This window comes from Falco cherrug, chromosome 7 (assembly GCF_023634085.1).
Source record: "Falco cherrug isolate bFalChe1 chromosome 7, bFalChe1.pri, whole genome shotgun sequence".
Lineage (NCBI taxonomy): Eukaryota > Metazoa > Chordata > Aves > Falconiformes > Falconidae > Falco > Falco cherrug.
Window position 1 is genome coordinate 41,268,287 of NC_073703.1, and position 21,617 is coordinate 41,289,903.

Below are 21,617 nucleotides of genomic sequence, written 5' to 3' on the forward strand. Positions count from 1 at the left end.
ACAAAGCATTTTGAGGGCTTTGCGCTTCTGCAGCCGTGCTTGAATGTTAGGATCACTCTTTACAACAACTGCCTGATGGCTCTCTACAACTACCTGAAAGGAGGTTGTAGCAAGGTGGGTGTTGGTCTATTCTCCAGAGTAACAAACGATAGGCCAAGAGGAAACAGCCTTAAGTTGCACCAGGGGAGATTTAGATTGGATATTAGGAAAAATTTCTTCATCAAAAGGGTCATCAAGCACTGGAACAGGCTGCCCAGTGAAGTGGTTGAGTTACCATCCCTGGAGGTATTTAAAAGAGGTGTAGTCGTGGCGTTTAGGGACATGGTTTAATGGTGGACTTGGCAGTGTTAGGTTAACAGTTGGACCCAATGATTATAAAAGGTCTTTTCCAACCTAAATGATTCTATGATTCTATGATCCTTTATTCTCCTGAAGATTTCTCACCAAGCTGATTGCAGCCATCTTGCATTGGGTGCGGCCTAACAGGAAAGGTATAAAAGATCCTGTAGCTGAATGTTTAAGTGGTTGAATTTAAATGACATAAAAGGCACAAGTGATGGGAACATATGGCTACAATAAAAGCAGGAGTCTTTCATTTGGTCCTCACCAACCTTTGTCTGGCTGTTTTTCAGCAAGATGACTTACACTAACTATGCTGAACTTACCACACAGCTAAAATGTTTATTGTGTGTTATGCAGGAGACTGAAGTCATTTAGTGATCCTCTTCTCCCATAAACAGACCTCCAGCATCCTACATTTAAATTGGTCTCATTTATATCAGTGATTTTTATGATCTTCATATGCTTGAGTGCAACATCTTCTCTTTTCCCCCATTAGCTGCCTGGCAAAAGTCTTTTGATCCTTTGCGTACATATGAGGACGATTTTTTTCTGAACACAAATGCATCAGTTAGAGTCAACATGATGCAGCAAGAAGGTAACTATGAAAGTTACTACGACCAGGATCTCTCTTGTGAGGTGATAGAGCTGCCCTACCAGGGCACTGCACGAACATTGTTCATTCTGCCTGATAATGGAAAGATGAAGCAAGTGGAAGATGCTCTCTCCAAGGAAACTGTGTGTAAATGGGATAGCAAACTTGTGACCAGGTAACTCTAGGTAGATGGATTACTATATTACTACTTACTATTTTTAAAAGAAACCATTAATTTCACATTGCTGCCTCCTGAATATAATGCCCTGATTTCATAAAGCAGGGCTTTAAGTTATTCCCAAGATGAATCAGAGCAAGGCATAAGTGATAAGCAATGGCAGGCTCTCTGACCTGACAGAAGGGGACACAGCATTGTAACAACTGCCTCAAGACTTGCTTGGCTACCTTTTGGCTACCATACCTCTTATTTCATAGTGCTAACATAATTAATTTCACCATGTCTTAGAGTTTATCCTCCTTTTCCCTTCTTCTAGCCTTTCTACAATTGGTCTGCTTACTCTTTGTAGCCCTCCAGTCACAAAACTCTGCTAGCTGCTATGAGGCAGTGGGATGAAAGACTGGCAATGAAGACATCAGTTTCTTTTTCCAAAACCAAAGAGAGAATGTAGGCACAAGAAGATGACACATCTCTCTGGCCATCAAAATTGCTCAGGGAATATGAATGCCACCATCAAACAAATTGGCAATCAAAAGAATGCTTTCTGGTGTCACTGAATTGCATACTTTCAGCCTCCTGGCTGAAACAAGGCTGCAATGCTTCACTGCTCTTCCATTTGCTTTGTTTAACAGGAGATTAGTTCTGCAGTTACCAAAGTTTTCTGTTAGTGGGTCTTACGATGTTAAAAACCTGTTCAAGGAAATGGGCATTACTGACGTATTCTCTAGTGATGCTGATCTGTCTGGAATTAGTGGCAGCTGTAATCTTCAGGTTTCACAGGTAAGTGAGCAGAGCTGGTGAGGGGGTGGTGGCTGGTTGCTTTGATCAAATATATCCAGGGTTTTTAAAGGCTTTCTTTCCCTCCTTGTCCTACTGAAGTTATGAGTGAAACTCACAAGGACAGGTAGCGGCTTGCTTAGTAATTGTGCTTTTCTACAGAGAAGGTCTGCTGTCCCACTTTTGTATTATTTTAATATTGCTTAATAAAAGGCTGGATATTGAGTGCGTGGAAAAGCTGGACAAGATTTTAAATGATTTCTTGACACTGGCATATGATAGTTTACATGAGATTGCATCAGGTAGATTATAAATGAGGAGTATATTATGATACTTGTGTTGATTAGTACCTAATTTTTTAATAATCTTCAAAATTTCCAGGAAACTTCCAGTTTGCAGTGGTAGAATTTCACCATGTCAGTTTAAGGTACAATTTCATGAGGCAAACTTGCCAAATACTGCCACTGTATTAGCATGTAAACAGCGGTCTTCCATTAGCCTTGAAACAACAGAGAAAGTGTTGCTAACAGAGGTCCAAACCACTTAAAGAAATAAATCAGGTAGTGCATGGACATTATCCTACTCTACTCAGCACTGGTGAGGCTGCATTTACAGTGGGTCTATTTTTATTTTTGGTCCTCCCCATTCAGTCCTGACATGGAAAACACTCCTGTTGCAGGCTATTGGAGATTTACCATACAAGAAAGTTCAGTCCACTGGATTTTGTCACTCTTTTCTTTTCCTAAATATTCCCTAAGCAGAGAGTTTATCTTCACCTCCTGCTTGCTGTCCCATATATAAACCACAGCATTTGTTCCTTTTCTCTGCAGGCAATTCACAAGGCCCTGGTGGAAGTTGATGAGGCAGGAACTGAGGCTGCAGGAAGCACAGCCATAATCCTTAACAAAGTTTTCCATCCTCCTGTTACCATCAAATTCAACAGGCCTTTCATTATCTTGATTTCTGACAAAGAAACCAGCACCACACTTTTCATCGGGAAAATTGTCAATCCTACTGAGAAGTAATTGCTGAATTATTTGGCATATTGGTATTCGGTATGAGTTATGATGGGTACCGTGTTTGCAGTTGTGGGCTAGTTAGTGCTACTAACTAGTCTATGATTGAGGGATATTCAGAAGTAAATGAGGAATTTCAATATCAAATTAATAAGCAAAAAAATGGTAGCAAAACCTGAACAACTGACAGTTTTAAAATGTAATATTTTCCCCAGATCAGTAATTTGAGTTATTAGTACATTTCCCCAATTTTCCTTGGAAGACAGTTTTTTCTAAAGTCTGCTGTTATTTTTATAAGTGAATTCTCTCTGCTAAGTGGTTTTGTTCAGACTGCTTTCCATTGCGGGTTATTCACCAAAAGCTTTATCCCAACAGGTAACAAGTCCCTTGCAATTCTATTACCTCTTCTCCAGGACCTGACAATGATCAGTATTCACCTGAGCTGGTCCCTGCAGTGTCCTTTCTTCCTTACACAGCTCTTTGCTGCCTAGGCCACTGTGGTTTGCCTTCAACCAACCTGTTCTTTCTCACATGTTCCAACTCTTTGCCTAGGACATCTTAAAAAAACATTGACAGAGAGAAAATCCCTGAGGCAATAGACTTATTCTGCTGTAGCACTCACTGTAAGTCCCTTTTTGCAGTCCACAAGGTCAGCAAAAAACATTGAGACAGTGATATTAGGAATAAACTGTCAAAGAATTGTCCTATGACAATTTCATCCATGAGTTATTGCTATAGCCAATGAATAAAATAAACATTATCATTTAAATCCATCACTTAAGGACTGACTCCAGCCTCTTGCTATCATTCTATAAATATCTTAAAATCAACAAAAGCTTTCAGTCACTTATTAACAAGCAGGATGTCCGTCAAATATGTTCTAAAGGCTGTTAAATGAGTCCAACTTTTCTCATATAGAGATGGCTATTCTTTATATTCTCTCCTTATGTTCCTGCTTAGGTAAAGCCTGTTTTCAAGAAATACATAAACACTACCTTGCTGTTGTGTGCCTGCAGATCACCCACTCTCACTGCAGTGGAGCACTGGGGCTCAGGGCTCAGCCTCGCTGAACTCTATAGCAAACCCTTTATTGCACAGCTGCTGCCTCCAGGAGAGGCTGACTCCTGCTTTGAAGGCTGCTTTCTCACTGCACTGCTTTGACTCGGGCCATTGTGTATTGACCCTGGATAAACTTTTTGCAAGAGGAGTTTAGTCCCTCTCTTTGGGAAGATGATGGTCCTGAAATAATGCTAATTTCTACAGTGGTCCTGGCAACGCACTGTGAGCGCTGCAAAGGTGATGCAAGCCCCAAATCAACAAACAAGCTCCCCACCCTTGACACCTCTCTGGCCATCTGACCTGTTTTACCAAACTTGGTCCACCCTGCACAAAGGTGGTTTATTGAGACCAATCAGTGCTTGCACCATGGGTTTAGTGTACAAAGGGCTATGCTTCTGACTCAGGGGGACTTGGAGACTGCTGCCTTGGATGAGTCCCTTTGCTCCAAGTAGCAAGAGCTCAGTGGAAGCCCTGAGCTATTGCTTCTGCTGGGGCAAGATACCATCACTCAGTGGACCGGGAAATACCATGCCTCTGTGCAAAGCAGCGGGTTTTACGGAGTTGAGATCAATGATAACTTGCTGTGGTGTGAGGCAGCCTGCTCTGTGGTGGCTGTACAAACTTGACAAGAGCTGGGAGCAGCTCCAGTGAGATCCCACCCTGATAAATTTGTGTACTGGTACTGATTAGAAGGCAGCATGGTGAGATTTTTATCAGAGTGGGGTGCAGAAAAACAGGTTCTCAGCCTGTTGCTAAAGGGAAATGTTAGTAAAAATCTCACCGTTGCTAAGACAGAGCAGAGGCTTTAGGAAATAGCACATGAAGCAACTCCCTGTCCCATCTACCTCCCGGGCCTTTGCTTTTGAGAGTGGAGGCAAGAAACTACAGGAGGAGAGCTGCACTGGGAGTTTTCACACTGGAGTGTGAGGAGTGACTGCTCCTGGCAAAAGTATCAAACAGGACGCCTTTGAATGCTGCACGGGTTTGGGAGGTATCTACCAAGATGTGGGGCATCACTACAGTTGCCCTTCAGTTGAGGAACTTCACGCTTTAGACCAGCAGGTTGTCCTGAGCTCTGGCAGGGACCTGGAGTGGGAAGAGGGATCGTCCCAAATCTCTCTGGAAGGGGAGGATGTGGGGAGGACAGGAAACAATTGTGAAAGACACAGAAATGCCTATAGTTCACAGTATGGAAATTCGTAGAGCCTGGAGACTGAACGTATCTCGCTGATGCTACTCTCAGCATAGTCCTGATTATGTTCTTTAGGAACTGGATAATTCTGCAAAGTTTTTGTGGAGAGAGGGGGTATTTTGTTCTAATTCCAAGAAAATCTAATTGCATTAGTCTGCCTTGCATCATTTGGTCTTGTTGCTTTTGTCTGTCTTAATGTGTGACAGGGAACATTCCTCTTCATGCTATCTAGTTGTATAAATGGTAGAGAAGGAAAGGAAGGATTCTGACAGACATAATCTAAAATTTTCATTTAGGGACTGGGTATTCATTCTATCTGTGGTAAACACATGTATTTTATGGTGTCTTTCATTCATCTGTAGGTGATTTTATTAACACCCTTCAACCTTCCACTACAACAAAACCAGACCTGATTAGGATAGCTTAATCCCACACATGCATTCAATCAGTCTGTGGGACAGCTGGATCCAAACTAAGCCCTGAAAGAGAACTGGAGATTCTTTATGCCCTATTAAGTGTTGTCCACCTCACTTACTGCAGTTACAATCAGCAGAATGGGCTAATACAGCTCACAGTGGAGCACATGGCCCCCTATCAAAAACATCCAAGATAAATGACTCGCTGTGGGTCTATTAGCCCTGACCTGACATGTTTACAGGAAGCTCTGAGGAAAACGACTTACCTAAAGAGAGTGTATCTCAGCTGAGAACCCTGTGAAGGAAGATGGAGCCACTGGGCTGGGTCCCTGAAAGGCAGCCTAGCTGTGTCCCAGGGACCTGAGGGCCAGACATCCCATGGCAGCCTCTGAGCCATGTGGGAGACAGTAAGTTTGTTCTGTCTGACCTTGTTTATGGTCCCCTGGGACTCTGTTTGCTGACGGGATAGCTTCTATCAGTTAAGCTCTGTTTGCTTAGCCCCATGGCAGAGTCCATGTAGTATGTCATCACAAACCGTGAAGTGGTAGGACTGCAGGGCTAATGCAGCATGTGTCCAATGCATTTTACCTTTCATCAGTAAAGAAAGGAGCTGACTCAATGCCAAAAGGCACAAAGGAATCAGATAATCACAGAAACACCAGCTGCCCACATAAGCCCTGCTATTCATATGCTGCCAGTACTCTGGACTTGCTTATTCCCAGCTATGCAATTTGAGTGGCAAATTACAAGCCCAAAGCTGTAACCGCATATTCTCAGGTACAGAGTTAAGGTACAGATGAGTAGTCTTATGCTGCCGTTTCACAAGAAAGGGGGAGCTGATCTCATAGGTTACTGACATAAAAAGAAGAGATTCCTCATCTACACTTCCCTAGTCTCAACAAACTCCCAGGAGGTACCTTGCATGAGCTCTGACATTTGCTGAATCCTTCTGTGAGTCCATTCAATTCACTGACCTGACAGAAAACTGGCAGGGAAAAAAAAATATATCTGTTTGCTATGCTTCGTTCAAAGGAGTTTTGGGGAAGTAGAAGAGAGTGGGGAGCTAACTCCAGATACCTCAACCCTGGTATCTGAAGAACTTGGCCTTGAATGGGCACACCAGCTCTCTCCCCACAGCTATGTCATCTGTTCAGCCCTTGATCACTGCCACTATTTCAAGCACATGGGAATTGACTCATATGTAAAGCCAACCCTATTCTAATTGTTCCAGTAGATTCAGTACAACAAAAGCAGCAGGCTTTTTCCCTGTACTCACACTCATTTCAAGCAGAGAATCACTGAGCTCTTAAAAACCAAATGATTATGATAGTTGCTGGGCAGGGTGGATTTTGACTGTGGATTCTGAGAACCAGGAGTACCTGTATGGCAACTACAAGGCAGTCAGTGCCTCATAACCCAGCTCATCTTTGACATGAGTCTATGTAGTTTTTGGAGGTATAAAAAAACCTCATAGCAGTGTTACTCACTAATCCAGCATTCAAGTCTTGTCTTCAAAACAGAGGCATAAGTTTTCCCAGCAGAAAAAAAGTGCAAGAGAAAGACAAACATTTTTAGATGCGAATGTTTCATTGAAAACTAAATATTCACCTCAGTGGGAGCTAGCAGTGCAAATTCTCAAAAGCATGAAGACCACCATGGGCTATGTATGAGTCCTGTGACATATCCTCTGAATCTTATCCATTCATCCAATGTTCCCTGTTGGGTAGTGCACCTCTGCCCTTACCCATGTGGGGCTGCTCTCATTAGATTTAAACTGATAACATGTATGATATCATCCATTCCCTTCAAACTGTTAGCCAGCAAAGACTGATCTGGAAATATCCTTTATTTTGTTCCCAGTCCCAGGTATAATACAGAATACATTTTTAAATAACTTGGTAATCGTGCTTTCCTCAGACTAAGAGTTTTAAAGAAAACTGTAATTCGTTCATTTCATGTAGATGTCCTTGAGTATGACTAATACCCTGGTTACACAAACTCAGCTCAGCGCTGATGTTGCTGCAAATGACTTTGCTGACTTCTTGCAAAAGAGAATTTCCATGATAAAAGTAGCTTTTCAGTTCAATCCAACCCCTGGAGATTAATTTTTTACAGTTGAATTAGCCTGTTTTATACAGATCAGTCTTTATTTCTCTTATTTTTTATTGCACTCAGTTTCTTTTCCATAAGCCATCTGGAAACAGAATACTTATGATTTATTACTTTACTAAACAAGAACGTATCCTTTGTGGTTGGAAAACTTCTGTTAACAGCAATGTGATACTACAGAAGGTCTGCAGAAGACTTCGCCTGACTTGTGCAAATACCTTATTAAGGAAAAGTTGCTATATTGTTTGCTATGTCTCATGTAGGAAATGGACCACATGGAAGATGCTCTGCTGAAGGAAAATGTTTGAAAAGAAAAAGCAACACAGAGTAAGATCATTCAGAAGTGCTGTAGTCATCATAAGAACTTTGGTTGCAGCCAGGAAAGAATCTCAGAGCAAGAGAAAACATCTGTGCACAGAGGAGATGAAAGAGATAATGAAAAGTGGGTCTTAAAATGCATATGAAAGCAAAGAGAACATATGTCTAGACCTCATTTAGGTATGCTGTTCACACAGATGCAGATTCTTTAGCCATCATAAAAGTCATACCATATCTCACATATTCAAGGAACGGATAGTAGAATGTACAACTTGAATATCTTTTCTGTTCCTATATCTTCTATCTTTTGTGTCTGAGTTCTACCTCTTTGGTAAATCTTACGGGTGAAATTTTAAGACCTTTTGGGCCTCAGTTGCCCCAGTCAGAAATTACTACCTCATGCCCATGCCTGTCATTGCGCTGTGTGTCATAGTCTTGAAATATTCACAGTAGCATCAAGGGTGACTGAGAAGAGACATCAAATAGAAACAGATACGTTCCAGCACTTCTAGCCACTTCTAGGCTGGCAGAGTGGGAAAGATGGTGCAGCAATCATTATAGGAAGCCTGTATAGGTACAGTCTAGATGATACTGAAGTGTCTTGTGGAGGCATGTCAATGTAAGTCATTGACAGGAATGGGACTGTGCTGACCTGTCTGTCAGCCACAGAGGGTAGAGGCAAATCACAGTATCTTCTTTTGCCTTCATTGAAACACAGAAGAGAATTGTTGCATTAAACCATCTTGGTGACCTGTCAGAATCCTCAACATCCCAAAAGCTTACAGCACCAAAGACTTTTTTAAGAAAAAGTATATGAGCAAAAGAATTATATCATAAATTTCATTTTATTGCTTATCTGCCTTCTGCTTCTTCAGTGTGGCCAAAAATATTAATCTACTAAATAATAACAAATTATAAACCTTTGCAAAGTTTAGCCCTAAGACTTTCTATCTGGCTTTCAGAGCAGAAAATTTCAAGTGTAACTCAAAAATATCTACATAAGGGATTTTCTTAGTGCTTGTGTAAGGCCATGCCTGCAACAGAATGATTAATAGTGTAAGGCATCAATTTAAACTTGAACACTAGTGCCAAGAGGTTTCTCTGTGTAGACAACTTCATTGCAAAATAAGAACTTTTATTCTCTGGTGAACTTGTCAGTCTAAAAGTTGTTTGCAAAAGAAGGGTCCCTTTACACAAAGAGAAAAAGGTCTGTAGGGCAAATTCTGCTAGTAAAACTTTATAGTTTCAGTATTCCAATTATGATTAGTAAGATCCTTGTAAGAACCTGAGCTTTTAGTGTGATTCTGCTATGCTGCTTTCTGCAGGTAGAACTGCAAGTATGGAGCCTCAAGTTCGGGGATTATAGGAAAAGGAGCCCTGTGCCACCATCTTCTGGTAAAATCAAGGAATGGACATGGCAAATTCTGTCTGATTTTGAAACCAAAAAAGAACAGTAGCTTTCTAGCTTGCTGTTACAGTGTCAGTGGGGATTTTGATCTTGTTAAGTTTTAGCTGCAGGTCTGGTGAAATACTGTACTTGCACAGATTGCTGTCACTCAGGATTAAGGGCTTGGTGTTATGGTAGGTAGTCCACATACAGATCAGCTTAGTAGTGGGGAAGGACATAAATTAAAGATTAGAAATTACTGGGAAAGAAAAAAAGGCAAATCACATAGGAACACTGTGCCACTGTCTAAATCTCTGGATCATCCACACATGGATTAGAACATTTAATTCTGGTCCTATAGTAACAGAAAGGATAAATGAGAACTGGAAAATCTTTAGAAAAATGTAGTAATCTTAATCAAAGTCTGGAACACCTCCTGTTTGAGGTGACAAATCTTCAGCCTGGAAAAGGGACAACTAAGGGGGCATAAAGAAGGAAAAGATTTGTGACACAGATTGGGTGAATGGAGATAATGTTCACCGTTACTACATCTAATGCCAGAGCTATAGACCATCACATGAAGCATGTAGGAGCCAGGTTCAAAGCCAGTAAAAGAGGTGGTTCTGCACACAGCAGACAGTGTATGTGGAGTGGCACATTGCAGAGTGACCCTGCAATCCCAAAGGTCTAACAGCCCAGTACTTGTTCCTCATGTGTTCCTGATGTAGACAAATTCCAGATGATCAATATGGCATTTTTTAAAGGCATGTCTTCATTCACAATGCAGCTTACAAACCATAAGCTTCCTGGGTGGATATTCAATATTTTGGTTTTCCATTTCATGTTTTGTCTGTTATGTATTTCACAAGACTAACCACTACTAAGGAATCCTTATCTCTGGGAGCCCAGATCACTGGTGGAGTGAGGAAGAGCAGGATTTAGGTGCAAAGGCAGGGCATCTGGTTGGGGCTGGACTGGCAGTGAGGAAGGGTCTGGGAACAAGAACTTACAGGAGAGAGTAAGGGGATTCCTCCACCCTATGTGCATCTTTCAGTAGAGTGTAGACACTTTTTGTGACACAGGGAAGAAGAGATTGATTTTTGAGCTTAAAACCTGTGAAGATGATGGAGAGTGAAGGAACTTGAACTTGTTCCTCATGCATCTCCTCCTGGTGCTCCCCTGTGCAACAGAACTGGGCTGAGAGCACTTTCTGGAGGGAGTGTTCAGCCCCAGCCCAAGGAGAATGAATAAAAGTTTTTGAACTCTCAAACATCTCTTGCACTGCCAACCTCAGGCTTTTCATATCGAGGGAAGAGGTGAGCTAATATAATAGGAAAGGTTGGAAAAGACCTGTGTTTACCCAGGTGCAGTGGACAGACTCTCTATTATGGGCTGCAAAAGCTATGTGTTGTGTCCTTCTTCCATTACACAGGCACTAGCCTGAAATAAATCTAATAAAATAGACAGGTGCTTTCTATCTTAGAAATATATTTCTGCATAGGCAAATTTAATGCTTAGTGCTATCTATCCATAAGTGTAGGTTTTGTACTGAGTGTAAAGCAGTGGAAACTTAGGTCAGCTGCTTTACTTTGGTAAGCAGATGACTTTCAGTCCAAAGCATACAATGAACAATGGGTCAAAGACACATAATTTCATTATTTTCCAGTTCTGTAATTCACTGTCCACACTTGGAAAACCCTTTCCAAAGTGCTTCTGCAGGACACTAGCTTAAGGCTCAAAGTCTGTCACTCAGAATCAGACAATAATTTGAGTTTGAAGGACTGCTGAGCTGCTCTGCTCCAGATCGATTCTATATGAAGGTATAGCCTGTCTGCTTTACCGAGGTGGATTCTAGATCACAGTGCTTCACAGTCACTCTTACTTCATCTAAGCAAACATCTTTTATATCCCGTGCATTTACATTAATGTGCTGGATTTGCTAACTGAATATTTGCTCAAACCAATTTTATCACAGTTCTTTGGTAGGTTTTATCAAGTAACTAGATTCAGGAGTGTTATGCTTTTAGAAATTGATTTTTAAAGTTCTCTCCTTCAATGTTACCTATTAATGAATGACAGAGAATACCAGCTGAAATATATGGTGATCTGGAACATTGACTCTGGTTATATAACATTATAAAACAGTTTTAGCATTTACCAAACCTACTCTTCATCCATCTTATATGGCTAAATCACTACACCAAGTGTCACACTTACTACAAGCTCTTCCCAGAGAGGACATAAAAGTTAATGATGATATAAATGGAGATACATAATTATTAAAAGGTAATATATAATATTTTTATAAGTATATGTAAGGATAATGAAAGTATTCATGATAGCTACTGAGAAATGGAGTCACATGAACTGTGAAAACTGAGTAAATGTGACTCATATAACCTCACACGCAAAGAAAATAAAACAACCTTCTTGGTTTCCAAAGGAAACAGCATCAAATTTTCATGTTTGTAGCCACTTGTTTTCTCTTAGCTACCCTCCATAACACTGCAGCTTATTAGCAAATTTCAATCAGGCTTAACAAAGAGGTAGGAGGTTGAAAAACCATTATGCTACTTTATGAAAATCAGTGAAATCCAAGTTTGTGTCTGCTGTGGGGAAGGCAGGCAGGACTCAGATGCTTTAAATTCTGCTGATTGCAGCAGGCAGTGAGCTAGTGGCAGGGAGCCCAAGCTGCTGCAGCAGCTCCAGCTCCAGCTCCAGCTCCAGCTCCAGCTCCTCCCAGTCTGGTTGCAGCCCTAGCTGTAGTCTTAGCCCTTGCCCCAGCCCTGCTCTCCTGCTTGGCTGGAGTCATCCTGGAGGGTGTGGAGTAAAGCTGTGGTTATTGTGGTGAGGAAAGCCACAGATCCTTAGTAAACTAGGCTTTATTAACTCCACTGCTTGCAGAGGAGTTTGATAGATATTCTGCTCTGTTTTACTGTAGTAGAGCGTAGTGTGTGCCCACTGTGTTTCTTCTGAGGCAGTTTTAAGGATTTTGTCTTTTTTTCTAGGAGTGCAGTTTGGAAAAAAAAAATAGTTCGTGAAAGTTTGGAATGTTTGTCCTGTGAAAAATTTGTATGTGTTGTGAATTAGTACCGTGTGCTGATGTTGTGCTCTTAATCTGCATTAGACCACAACAGAGAGGTAGTATCAGAATACTAATCTCATTAATTTCTTCAGGCTAGTTAGTTGGATACTGCTGAAGTTGATAATGGGATAGTTTGCTTATAGAGAGGCTGGATACTAACCCATCATAATTCTTCAAGATCAGGAAAGAGAGAAGTTTCTACCTCACTACAGGTTGCTGGAGGTAATATGCATCTAACTAAAAATAAAATAATAATATACATCTAACTAAAAATAAAATAATGACAACTAAGGGTATATTCTGTTCTGATGACAGATTCTCTGAAAGAGTCAATGTCTTTCAGCCTGGGTATTTACAGCCTAATCTACTTACTTAATTGCCTTACTTTTAATATACTGGGTTTTTTTCCCTTTTATTTACACTTGACAGTAATTTTCAGGTTTTTCATCAAAATCTTGGTAAATAAACTTACAATATTTTTACATCATTTCATATCAGGATGGAAAACATCTCATTTTTACTAGCTTTTAGCAAAAATTGGTTTAAAACAAATGTAAATAAAATCTAGTAAATGTGCAATTCTTTAAAGCTCTTAAAAGTGTTTTGAAGTCATTGTTATGTTATCGGAACATCACAATTAATTTGAGCTAGCATTTATTCAGTTTTTTTTCAACTCAAATCATAATGCATTAATTATTGCCACAGGTTCTGATTTAGCAAAGATAATGATTATCTTTAGCGCAACTACTTAAACACTACTCATATGACTAGAACTAATAACACTTGCACATCTTGTGCAATCAGGTATCACATTAAAAAACAGTTCCTAGGGCCTTTGTTTCTTCTTCTGTTTGAATTACCCTTGAGGGGAAACCTGTGTTTCCTATCTCCCAGGCTTGTGCCTGTGTTATTAGATTAACACATGATGTGAGTTGATCTTCCCCCAGGACCATGAATAACTATAGGTGTGTGTTTATTTACATACACAAAAATTATGTCTTTCACATGTAGATGAAAACACACACAATTATCTACACATCTCACATAAGTAGTTTTTATATTTTGTTCCATTTTTAGGCAGAAGATCGTCAGAAGGAAGGCTGGGAATTGTTTCTCCCTTCACTTTCTCATCAGCCTCTTGCATCCTGAAGATGAGCTGTTCCTCTGCCAGGTGGATGACTGGGGTATGGTTATTGCAGGTAGAAGAGTTTGTAAGACTTGAGGGGCTTGTATCCAGACGAAGTGATCAAATGCTCCAGTCACTAGGTTAGTAAGCAAAAAATTACTAATGCTGAGTTCAAAAAGACAGTAGTGTGCCCTTCCCTGTTTTGCTGCTTGACTATGCAGCCGTGTGAGACAAGCATGGGACTAGAGCCTTGGTTTGAGACCGAGGGGAAGAAGGTGCAGTTACATTTCCAGTATTTCCTTCAGACTCCTACCTGCAGCTCCCCACCAGTACAGTGTGCTCCTGTTCAGAGGTGTTGAACACCTCGTGTGGGACATTTAGACACCTGACATAGGTGGGGGCTCCTGCTCGGGAGCCATATGCTTGGGAGCTTGCTGAGAGGGACGGATGTGTTGACCTGGTCACGGGGCCACTGCTCCTTGCTATATATTACCATAGTTCTCCCTCCTGGCACAGGCTTTCATCTATACTAATGCTCTTTTCTGAGAAGATGGTGAAATTCTTCACCAATGCAGTCCAAAAAAAATATTAGTATCTTCATTATTTACACTGTATTGCTTTTGAAGTTTGTGTTTTATAAGAACATCTGCCAGATAATGCTCTTCTGTGCATGGTTTAGCAGTAAGTAACAAAGCAAACACATGAGCAGGCCACATCCACATGACAAAATCCTTTTGGATTACAATACATCTTGTGTTCACTTTTCCTCAACTTTTACATTTAAAATTCAATTATCAAGGTTTGTACACGAAGAATTAATTTCTTGAAGACAGATGAAGCAAAACTTGCATGAAGGAATGGGTACATCTGGGTTCCCTGATGGAAAATTTAAGTTAAAATGGAGGCTAGAGTTAATGGAAAATTAGAAGCATCTTCTAGGTTGGTTCTTGTGCTGGTTTTGCCTGGGACAGAGTTAATTTTCTTCATAGTAGCTAGTATGGGGCTATGTTTTGGGCTTGTGCTGGAAACAATGCTGATAACACAGCGATGTTTTTGTTACCACTGAGCAGTGCTTACCCAGAGCCAAGGCCTTTTCTGCTTCTCACAGCACCCCAGCAGTGAGCAGGCTGGGGGTGCACTAGAAGCTGGGAGGGGGGGCAGCTGGCCCCAACTGACTAAAGGGACATCCCATACCATATGATGTCATGCTCAGCATATAAAGTGGGGGGAAGAAGAAGGGAGGGGGGGGACGTTTTCAGAGTTATGGCATTTGTATTCCCAAAGAACAGTTACACATGACAGAGCCCTGCTTCCCTGGAGATGGCTGAACACCTGCCTGCCCATGGGAAGTGGTAAATATATTTTACTTCGCTTGCATGCATGGCTTTTGCTTTACTTGTTAAACTGTCTTTATCTCTCAGTCCATGAGTTTTCTCACTTTTACTCTTCCGATTCTGTCCTCCATCCCACTTGGGGGGGGGGGGGGAGCAAGCAGCTCTATGGGGCTTAGTTGCTGGCTAGGGCATTGCTGGTTGCTTTTTGACAGTTCATAATCCACCCTGTAGTTACTGGGCAATGGTTCAGTGATTGATGGATTATGGATATTACCCACACAGGCTGCCATCAGCCTCTCGGGGTGTTCTGGCAACATGGAATCAACAGGATGAAGACTGCGTATTTCACACCTACATTATGGGAATGATATTATAACTGCTAAGTGGAACGACAAAACCATCTTACACAATGGAAAGGAGTCCTGCAACCTGATGGGTTAAAAATATCTTTTCCTGCCTTAGTTTGTCCTTGAGTCGTCTGTCCCTATATGATATTCAGCTCTGAATGTCATCCAGTGGCACCAGCATGCCGCCTTTAGCACTAGATGAAAGGCAAATTGGCAGCCTGCTTTTGTGTACTGCTGGGGTCCATTTCAGTTACATGTTATACAGAAGACTAACCTGAGGAAAAAAAATGACCACATGTCTCTCTTTGTAGCCGGTCTCTGGAACTGTCCAGTGTGAGTGTTCTTTCTCAGCAGTGGTGGGTTTGTGTATTTTCTAAAAAAACAGGGGAACCCTCTTCACCAGCTCCCCAAATACTCAGCCACAGGTGATGGTCAGCAATGAGTGAGCAGCTGTATTGACCAGAAATTTCTCACAAGAGTGGTAGAGACCGTTCACCAATCACATAGAGTCTGCTCCCCTTAAGAAAAGCCCCAAAACCATTAAATGTGGTGTCAAAGGTTGTGACTGAGGTATACAGTAATTCAGAAGGACTTTCTAAATCCAAACCCTGTTTTGAAATCCTGACAGAGAGGTTATGACACTGGCAGTGTCCCCGTCCCATTTATTGGTCACCCAGGACCAAGCTAAGAGGATGGTCTGGCAGAGAGGCTGTGCTCCCTGGTGAGCTGTGCTGGTGGCTTTGTCCCCATGGCCAGACCCAGGCAAGGAGTAGCCTTCATGTGAAGTCACAGCATTCAGCTCCAGTCGCAAAGGATATGGCTATGGCTCTCCTGGCAACCACCCACAGCAGCAGGCTTCTCATGTCAACCTGCAAAAATGGAAGCAGTAGGAGATACAGTCCCGGCTCCACTCCCTCTCACCCACAGCCCCAGCACCCAGCCCCTTTAGCTTGTGTCTGGGTTGGACAAACTGTCCAGAACATCTAGTGTTACTACTGCTTGCTGTGCATCCTCACTGGTAATTTTTATTTGAACTAATTAATGATTAACGAGTGTGCTCTGCTTAATCCTGTTCAATGGTACTGAAGAGAAGAATGAGCAGACAAGGCCAGATGGACGCAGCAAGATCCTTTTTGTAGCACTGTAAGTACCCTCTTAGTTTTCCCTTGGATTGTTTGGACATTTCATTTTGGGGGATTATGTTGTTGCCTTTTCACATGTAAGCAGAAGGATATACGTGTTATGCAAAAAAAAAAACAAACCCACAAACAAAAACAAACAAACAAACAAACAAAACCCCAAACATGCCAAAAGCCAGCAAGAACTGGCTGCTAGTGAAGATACTTCACATAATTAACTGAAAATTTGTTTCGGAAACGATAGAGATGCTTATAGATCTTGCTACCACAGTGATCCAATATTTGGATCCAACTTTGAAGAAGTTTGAAAATACAACAAGACCCAACTCTGAAGAAACTGTAAAAGTATTTTGTAATTTTGGTCCTGTATAGTATGGTCTGTGTTTATATCGCATATTTGTTTAATTCAAATTTAATTCTTTAATTACTTGATGAATTGAGGAAGACTAGCAGGGCTGCAGTATCCACCCTGCAGTACTGAGTACAAAATCAACTTCTACTTCTTCTGGAGAAAAGGCAATAAGCTTCCAGTTATTTGCAAATTTTAAAAGATTCAGTCCGACCCTATTTTTTAAAAGTTTATATGGTCAAAATTACTTCTTTTGAGAGTACTTGGTTATACAAATAGTGTATCAGGAGGCATATTCCTTCTGAGGATCACTGGCATCCATTAGGAATGCAAAATATAGAAGTGTGGGATTTTGGAGAACAGGTGTGCTCTGAGAGCCTCATTTTACTTGGCTGGAGAACACAGCCCAAAGAAATTAATTTCCATGCCATGTTTTGTATGTCTATCTCTTTTCCAGAAACAGTTATAAGGAAAATGAAGCCCATCTTCTCCTTGTGTTTATTGCTGGCTGGTTTGTATACTGTTTCCCAGTGTCATCAGCATCCTCAGTACCGCAATAAGCAGGATGGTCCTAAAGGGGCACGCTACCCAGGACGCAGCTCTCATGGGGAAGGAGTTTATTCAGTTAAGAACAAAACCTTTGTCAAACTAGCTTCCAGCAATGCTGACTTTGCATTTTCATTTTACAAGCTGGTCACATCTGAAGCAACCGATCAAAATATTTTCTTTTCACCCATAAGCATCTCTGCTTCCTTTGCAATGCTGACACTTGGTGCTAAGTCAGCGACACTGACACAGATTCTGGAAGGGCTTGCCTTTGACCTGAAAAAGATTCAGGAGCAGGAAATACATGAAGGTTTTTGCCAACTCCTCCACATGCTGAACCGCTCAGACAGCGAGCTCCAGCTGAGCCTGGGTAATGCCCTTTTTATAGAAGAGACGCTAAAACCACTACAGAAGTTCTTGGATGATGTCAAAAGCTTTTATGAATCTGAAGTCTTTTCTACTGACTTTAACAACTCCTCTGGCGCTGAGAATCAGATCAACAATTATATTGAGGAAAAGACAAATGGGAAAATTGTTAAGCTAGTGGAAAATCTTGATCCTCTCACTGCAATCATTCTTGTTAACTATGTCTTCTTTAAAGGTAAGAAATATCAAAGGGTGCCAAGGCTGTAACTTAGATGCTTATTGCAGGGAATAAAAACTTAAGAGAAAGAAACTATAGTTTAAATATTTTAAATGGAGGATACCATGTTCAGTATCTAGAAAATATTGCTATAATCACATGTATATCTGTTGTCGGTATAAATGTGTTCTCACTTGGTTGAGCGAAAGACCGGGTTTTTTAACAAATATCTTTGTTGAGTTTGGCAAATTCTTTAATGTGATTATAGACATTCTCTATTGAGAAATGGTGTTTTCAGTATTTGTCTGTAATTTTCTTTAAGCACCTGAAATAAAATAAAAAAATAATAATAAAAAAAAAACGCTGCAATGCTGTAATACCTGAGGATGCAGTAACTTCAAAAAGATACTTGCTCTAATCAAAGGAAGGCTGTGGCACTACATCCTCTTTTGTTCACCATGACCATTCCTACTTGTATACCACTGAATTATTTTTCTTTTTGTCATAAGCCCATTGGGAGAAACCTTTCAGTACTTCATATACAAAAAAGGAGGATTTTTTTGTGGATCCAAAGACATCTGTAAAAGTTGACATGATGTACCGGAAGGGTTACTACAGAACTTACTTTGATGAAGAGCTGTCCTGTTGGCTGGTTCAGATACCTTACAATGGAAATGCCGCAGCATTATTTATTTTGCCCGATGAAGGGAAGATGAAGCAGGTGGAAGATGCTCTCTTGAAAAAGACTGTATCTAAATGGCAAAAGTTCCTCCAAGAACGGTAAGTGTTTTTGCTAAGGTGAGAGGTGACCATGTTGTAGATTAGTAGTGTTTATTTCACCAAGAAAAAACATTAAAGGCCAGGTAAAATTTTGCTGAACTCTGTTCACTTAATGGTCCCTCTCTGTGCAGGACTTGCCTTTTCTTGGAAAATTGAAAAGAGACATGGGTAGTGAACAAATAGGGCATTGAATTTGGGATACATCTCAAGTTAAGTTCCTGGCTCAATCACAAATTGCTTAGCACCATGATGAAGTTAACAGATCCTTGTTTCATACAGACATTGTGAAACCACAGTGGAGTAGCTATTGGGTGTTAGGGTGTTAAGGGCATTGTATTTAAAAGAGAAAATTTTCTATATTCAGCTTTACTGCAGCTATTTCTGTGGTGGCCCAGGCCCTGTGTATATACAAACAGCCTTAGGACAGCTAGCTATTATCTTTTGGAGAAAAAAATATGTTACTTGGCAGTAGTAGCTCTGTTTGCCACAGAGTTGGTATAGTTGTGTCTTCCACCCCACTCCTTGAACCCCACCCTGGAGACAGAGGGTAACATGGGCTCATCCTGCTCCATCACTCCTCATTAGATAGCTAACCTGATCAGAAGTGCTATGTGAACCCTGAGAGCAGCCTTTTAACATTTAGGAAAATAAATGTGAAGTGTCACTATATTGATGCCATTGAGGAGTGTTACCTAGATGACAATTTGTCCCTATTTGTTTTATTTGTTACAGAAAAATACATCTGCACATTCCAAAATTTTCTATTTCTGGTACCTATGATGTGAAAAAGATAGTCAGACAAGTGGGTATGATTGATCTATTCACCCCACAAGCGGATCTGTCAGGGATTACTGGGGAGTCTGGACTGATGGTTTCAAAAGTAAGTCAGCCCATGAAACACGGCAACCACAATATTTGTCTTTTCCCAGGAACATGAAAAGCTTATCCCAGCCTCTTTGCAGTATCACTCAACCAACATATGCCAGTCTGGAGGCAAAGCAAGCCCTGTCTTTCCTAAACCTGAAGCCAAACATGCTTACAAGGGCTTATACATACATGGTTCGAGGTCGAGGAAGGAGGCATACATATAATTAAATGCTCTTTTGGCTATTAGACAAAATTATCTAAAGGTAGCACATTAGCTTTGGTAAAATCTCCTCTAATTCTGCCTGCAGAGGGCAAAAGGCTGTTATTCCTGCCCTTCTAGTGCTCTCAGAGTTATTTTTTTCAGCTAGATGATAGGGTAAATTCACAATAATACATGAAGTTGCCAAAGGCAAAACTAAGTCTAGGCTAAATTACCAGGTTTGCTTCCAGGGTTTCATGCCATCAGTTATCTTGAGTGCTCCTTGGCTCTCTGCTCCTTGAGGGTTAGTCACTGCACACGCAGCAAAGAGGGCTAGCAGGAGTGGTCTGATGGCTGCTGCTGCTACAGTGGGAAGAGGAACGGCTGGTGATGACCTTCCCAGAGGCTGGTGCTGCCAGGTCTTGCCCTTGCCAGGGCTCCATTTGGCAAGAACAAGGAGGGTGGCAGGCTGCAGTCTTCTTGCTGGGTTGTCAGTTGGAAGCCGTTTTGCTTTGTGTCCTTGCAGGTGATCCACAGAGCCATGCTGAATGTTCACGAGAATGGCACTGAAGCAGCGGGGGCCACAGTGAAGGATATTACCTGGAGATCTGGTGATTTTCCTCAGCCGCCTCGAGTCAGATTCAACAGGCCCTTTCTCCTGGTGATTCTGGATAAATACACCCGCACCATCCTCTTCATAGGGAAAATTGTAAACCCTCTGAAAAATAACTGATTGACATTGAGGACATGCACTTACAGACATCTCTGGCTAAATTCCTGTGATCCAGCAAAACGTTTATGTGTGTCTATCACTACATACTAGTGCTCCTCTTTCAACCATTATCCTTATATACATTATTAATCCCTTAAAACACAAAAACTATTTTACCTTGTCCCAAAGTCACTGGTATTTCCCCCAGTCTACAGCCAGGTATAGCTTGTAGTGTTAATGAAATACAAGTCACTTTTCACCAGTTGTGTAAGAAGCCCTTCCTGACATGCTCCCATGGGATATTTGAGATGGTTCAAAGTCTCCAGATGATGTAGCTATTGCTGTACACTCAGTGTGTGTATGAAAGAGCAGGAGAAGTGAAAGGGGGAAAAAGAGGTGCAAGGTGTTAAGTGTTATTTAATCCACTAACCTTTGATGATCAGTGTTAAATGCAGATTCCCTTAATATTGAAGAGAATTTCCATTAACAACTTTGGTTTTTAACCAAGTATGATATGAAGCTGCAGGGTCAGTGACTGGGACGCTGGAGGACATACCACTGTAAAGGGTTGATCAGTGCAGCTGTTTTAACTTGCCTCCTCCTGCCGCCTCCTCAGTGGAAGCCCTCCTCAAGATTTGCTTTACAAATAATGTTTATTCTGCCAAGGAAGGAAGCCATACCAACAAAAAGACTCTGTTTTACTTTGCTAATATAGCTATTGCTGCCAATGCCCTGAGATAAAAGTATGGTGGAGCCGTCCATAACACAGCACCAATTTCCTTTTCATGGATTTGTTGTCACCATCATTTTTCTTTTCTCCTGCTGACACTGCCTTCACTGTCACACTTTCCAGCTAGACTTGTCAGACTGTGGTAGAAAAGCAGAGGAATGAAAAACTGTAACTTCAGAGAGTTTGTATTTCCTCAGTAAGAACAGCAGAGCTTTTCTAGGGACTTTTAACATGCATTAAACTGTCATAGACAAACTTACAAAATGTAGGTAATACTTGAGAAGTCACCTTTCTAAATGTTAGCAGTGGATTATAGAGTAAAAATATACTGTGAATTGACATTTGTACCTTTTAATTTACAATTTCTTGAGTCTAACTTATTGCTCTTGTGTTGTTTTACAGTGACTCAACTGATAGGATTTTAACATACCAGC

General features: G+C 41.1%; 2 protein-coding genes and 1 long non-coding RNA gene across 4 annotated transcripts in view; 2 read left to right on the top strand and 1 right to left on the bottom strand.

Annotated features, from left to right (window-relative positions):
* The window catches only part of LOC102055028 (serpin A3-5-like), a 28,598-nt gene extending 24,917 nt beyond the window's left edge, over positions 1 to 3,681 (top strand). The window contains exons 6-8 of the mRNA XM_027804926.2: positions 839 to 1,109; positions 1,745 to 1,892; positions 2,720 to 3,681. Of these exons, the coding sequence (XP_027660727.1) occupies positions 839 to 1,109; positions 1,745 to 1,892; positions 2,720 to 2,914 (614 nt within the window). The 3' untranslated portion in view covers positions 2,915 to 3,681. The remainder of the gene's footprint in view (positions 1 to 838; positions 1,110 to 1,744; positions 1,893 to 2,719) is intronic.
* A 9,741-nt stretch (positions 3,682 to 13,422) lies between these two features.
* Positions 13,423 to 20,261, bottom strand: LOC114015761 (uncharacterized). The gene is made up of 2 exons (XR_003559875.2): positions 19,978 to 20,261; positions 13,423 to 16,147 (listed from the first exon to the last, which is right to left on the bottom strand). It is a non-coding gene; the product is annotated as an uncharacterized LOC114015761 (long non-coding RNA).
* Positions 16,305 to 21,522, top strand: LOC102055371 (alpha-1-antitrypsin-like). 2 transcript variants are annotated; one of them, XM_027804994.2, is made up of 5 exons: positions 16,305 to 16,421; positions 17,224 to 17,913; positions 18,405 to 18,675; positions 19,408 to 19,555; positions 20,268 to 21,522. In XM_027804994.2, the coding sequence occupies exons 2-5, from the start codon at positions 17,241 to 17,243 to the stop codon at positions 20,472 to 20,474; spliced, it is 1,299 nt and encodes a 432-aa protein (XP_027660795.2). In that variant the 5' UTR covers positions 16,305 to 16,421; positions 17,224 to 17,240; the 3' UTR covers positions 20,475 to 21,522. The 2 variants fall into 2 exon arrangements, with proteins under 2 accessions (XP_027660795.2, XP_005438924.3); XM_005438867.3 differs by lacking the exon at positions 16,305 to 16,421 and having other exon boundaries at positions 17,079 to 17,913.
* The last annotated feature ends 95 nt before the right edge of the window (positions 21,523 to 21,617 follow it).

Bases quoted from the DNA above. Each gene is read 5' to 3' on its own strand.
- LOC102055371 (XM_005438867.3), top strand. From the start codon at position 17,094: ATGCAAAATATAGAAGTGTGGGATTTTGGAGAACAGGTGTGCTCTGAG. The intron at 17,914-18,404 runs GTAAGAAATATC...TTTTGTCATAAG, and splicing joins TAACTATGTCTTCTTTAAAG to CCCATTGGGAGAAACCTTTC. The intron at 19,556-20,267 runs GTAAGTCAGCCC...GTGTCCTTGCAG, and splicing joins CTGGACTGATGGTTTCAAAA to GTGATCCACAGAGCCATGCT.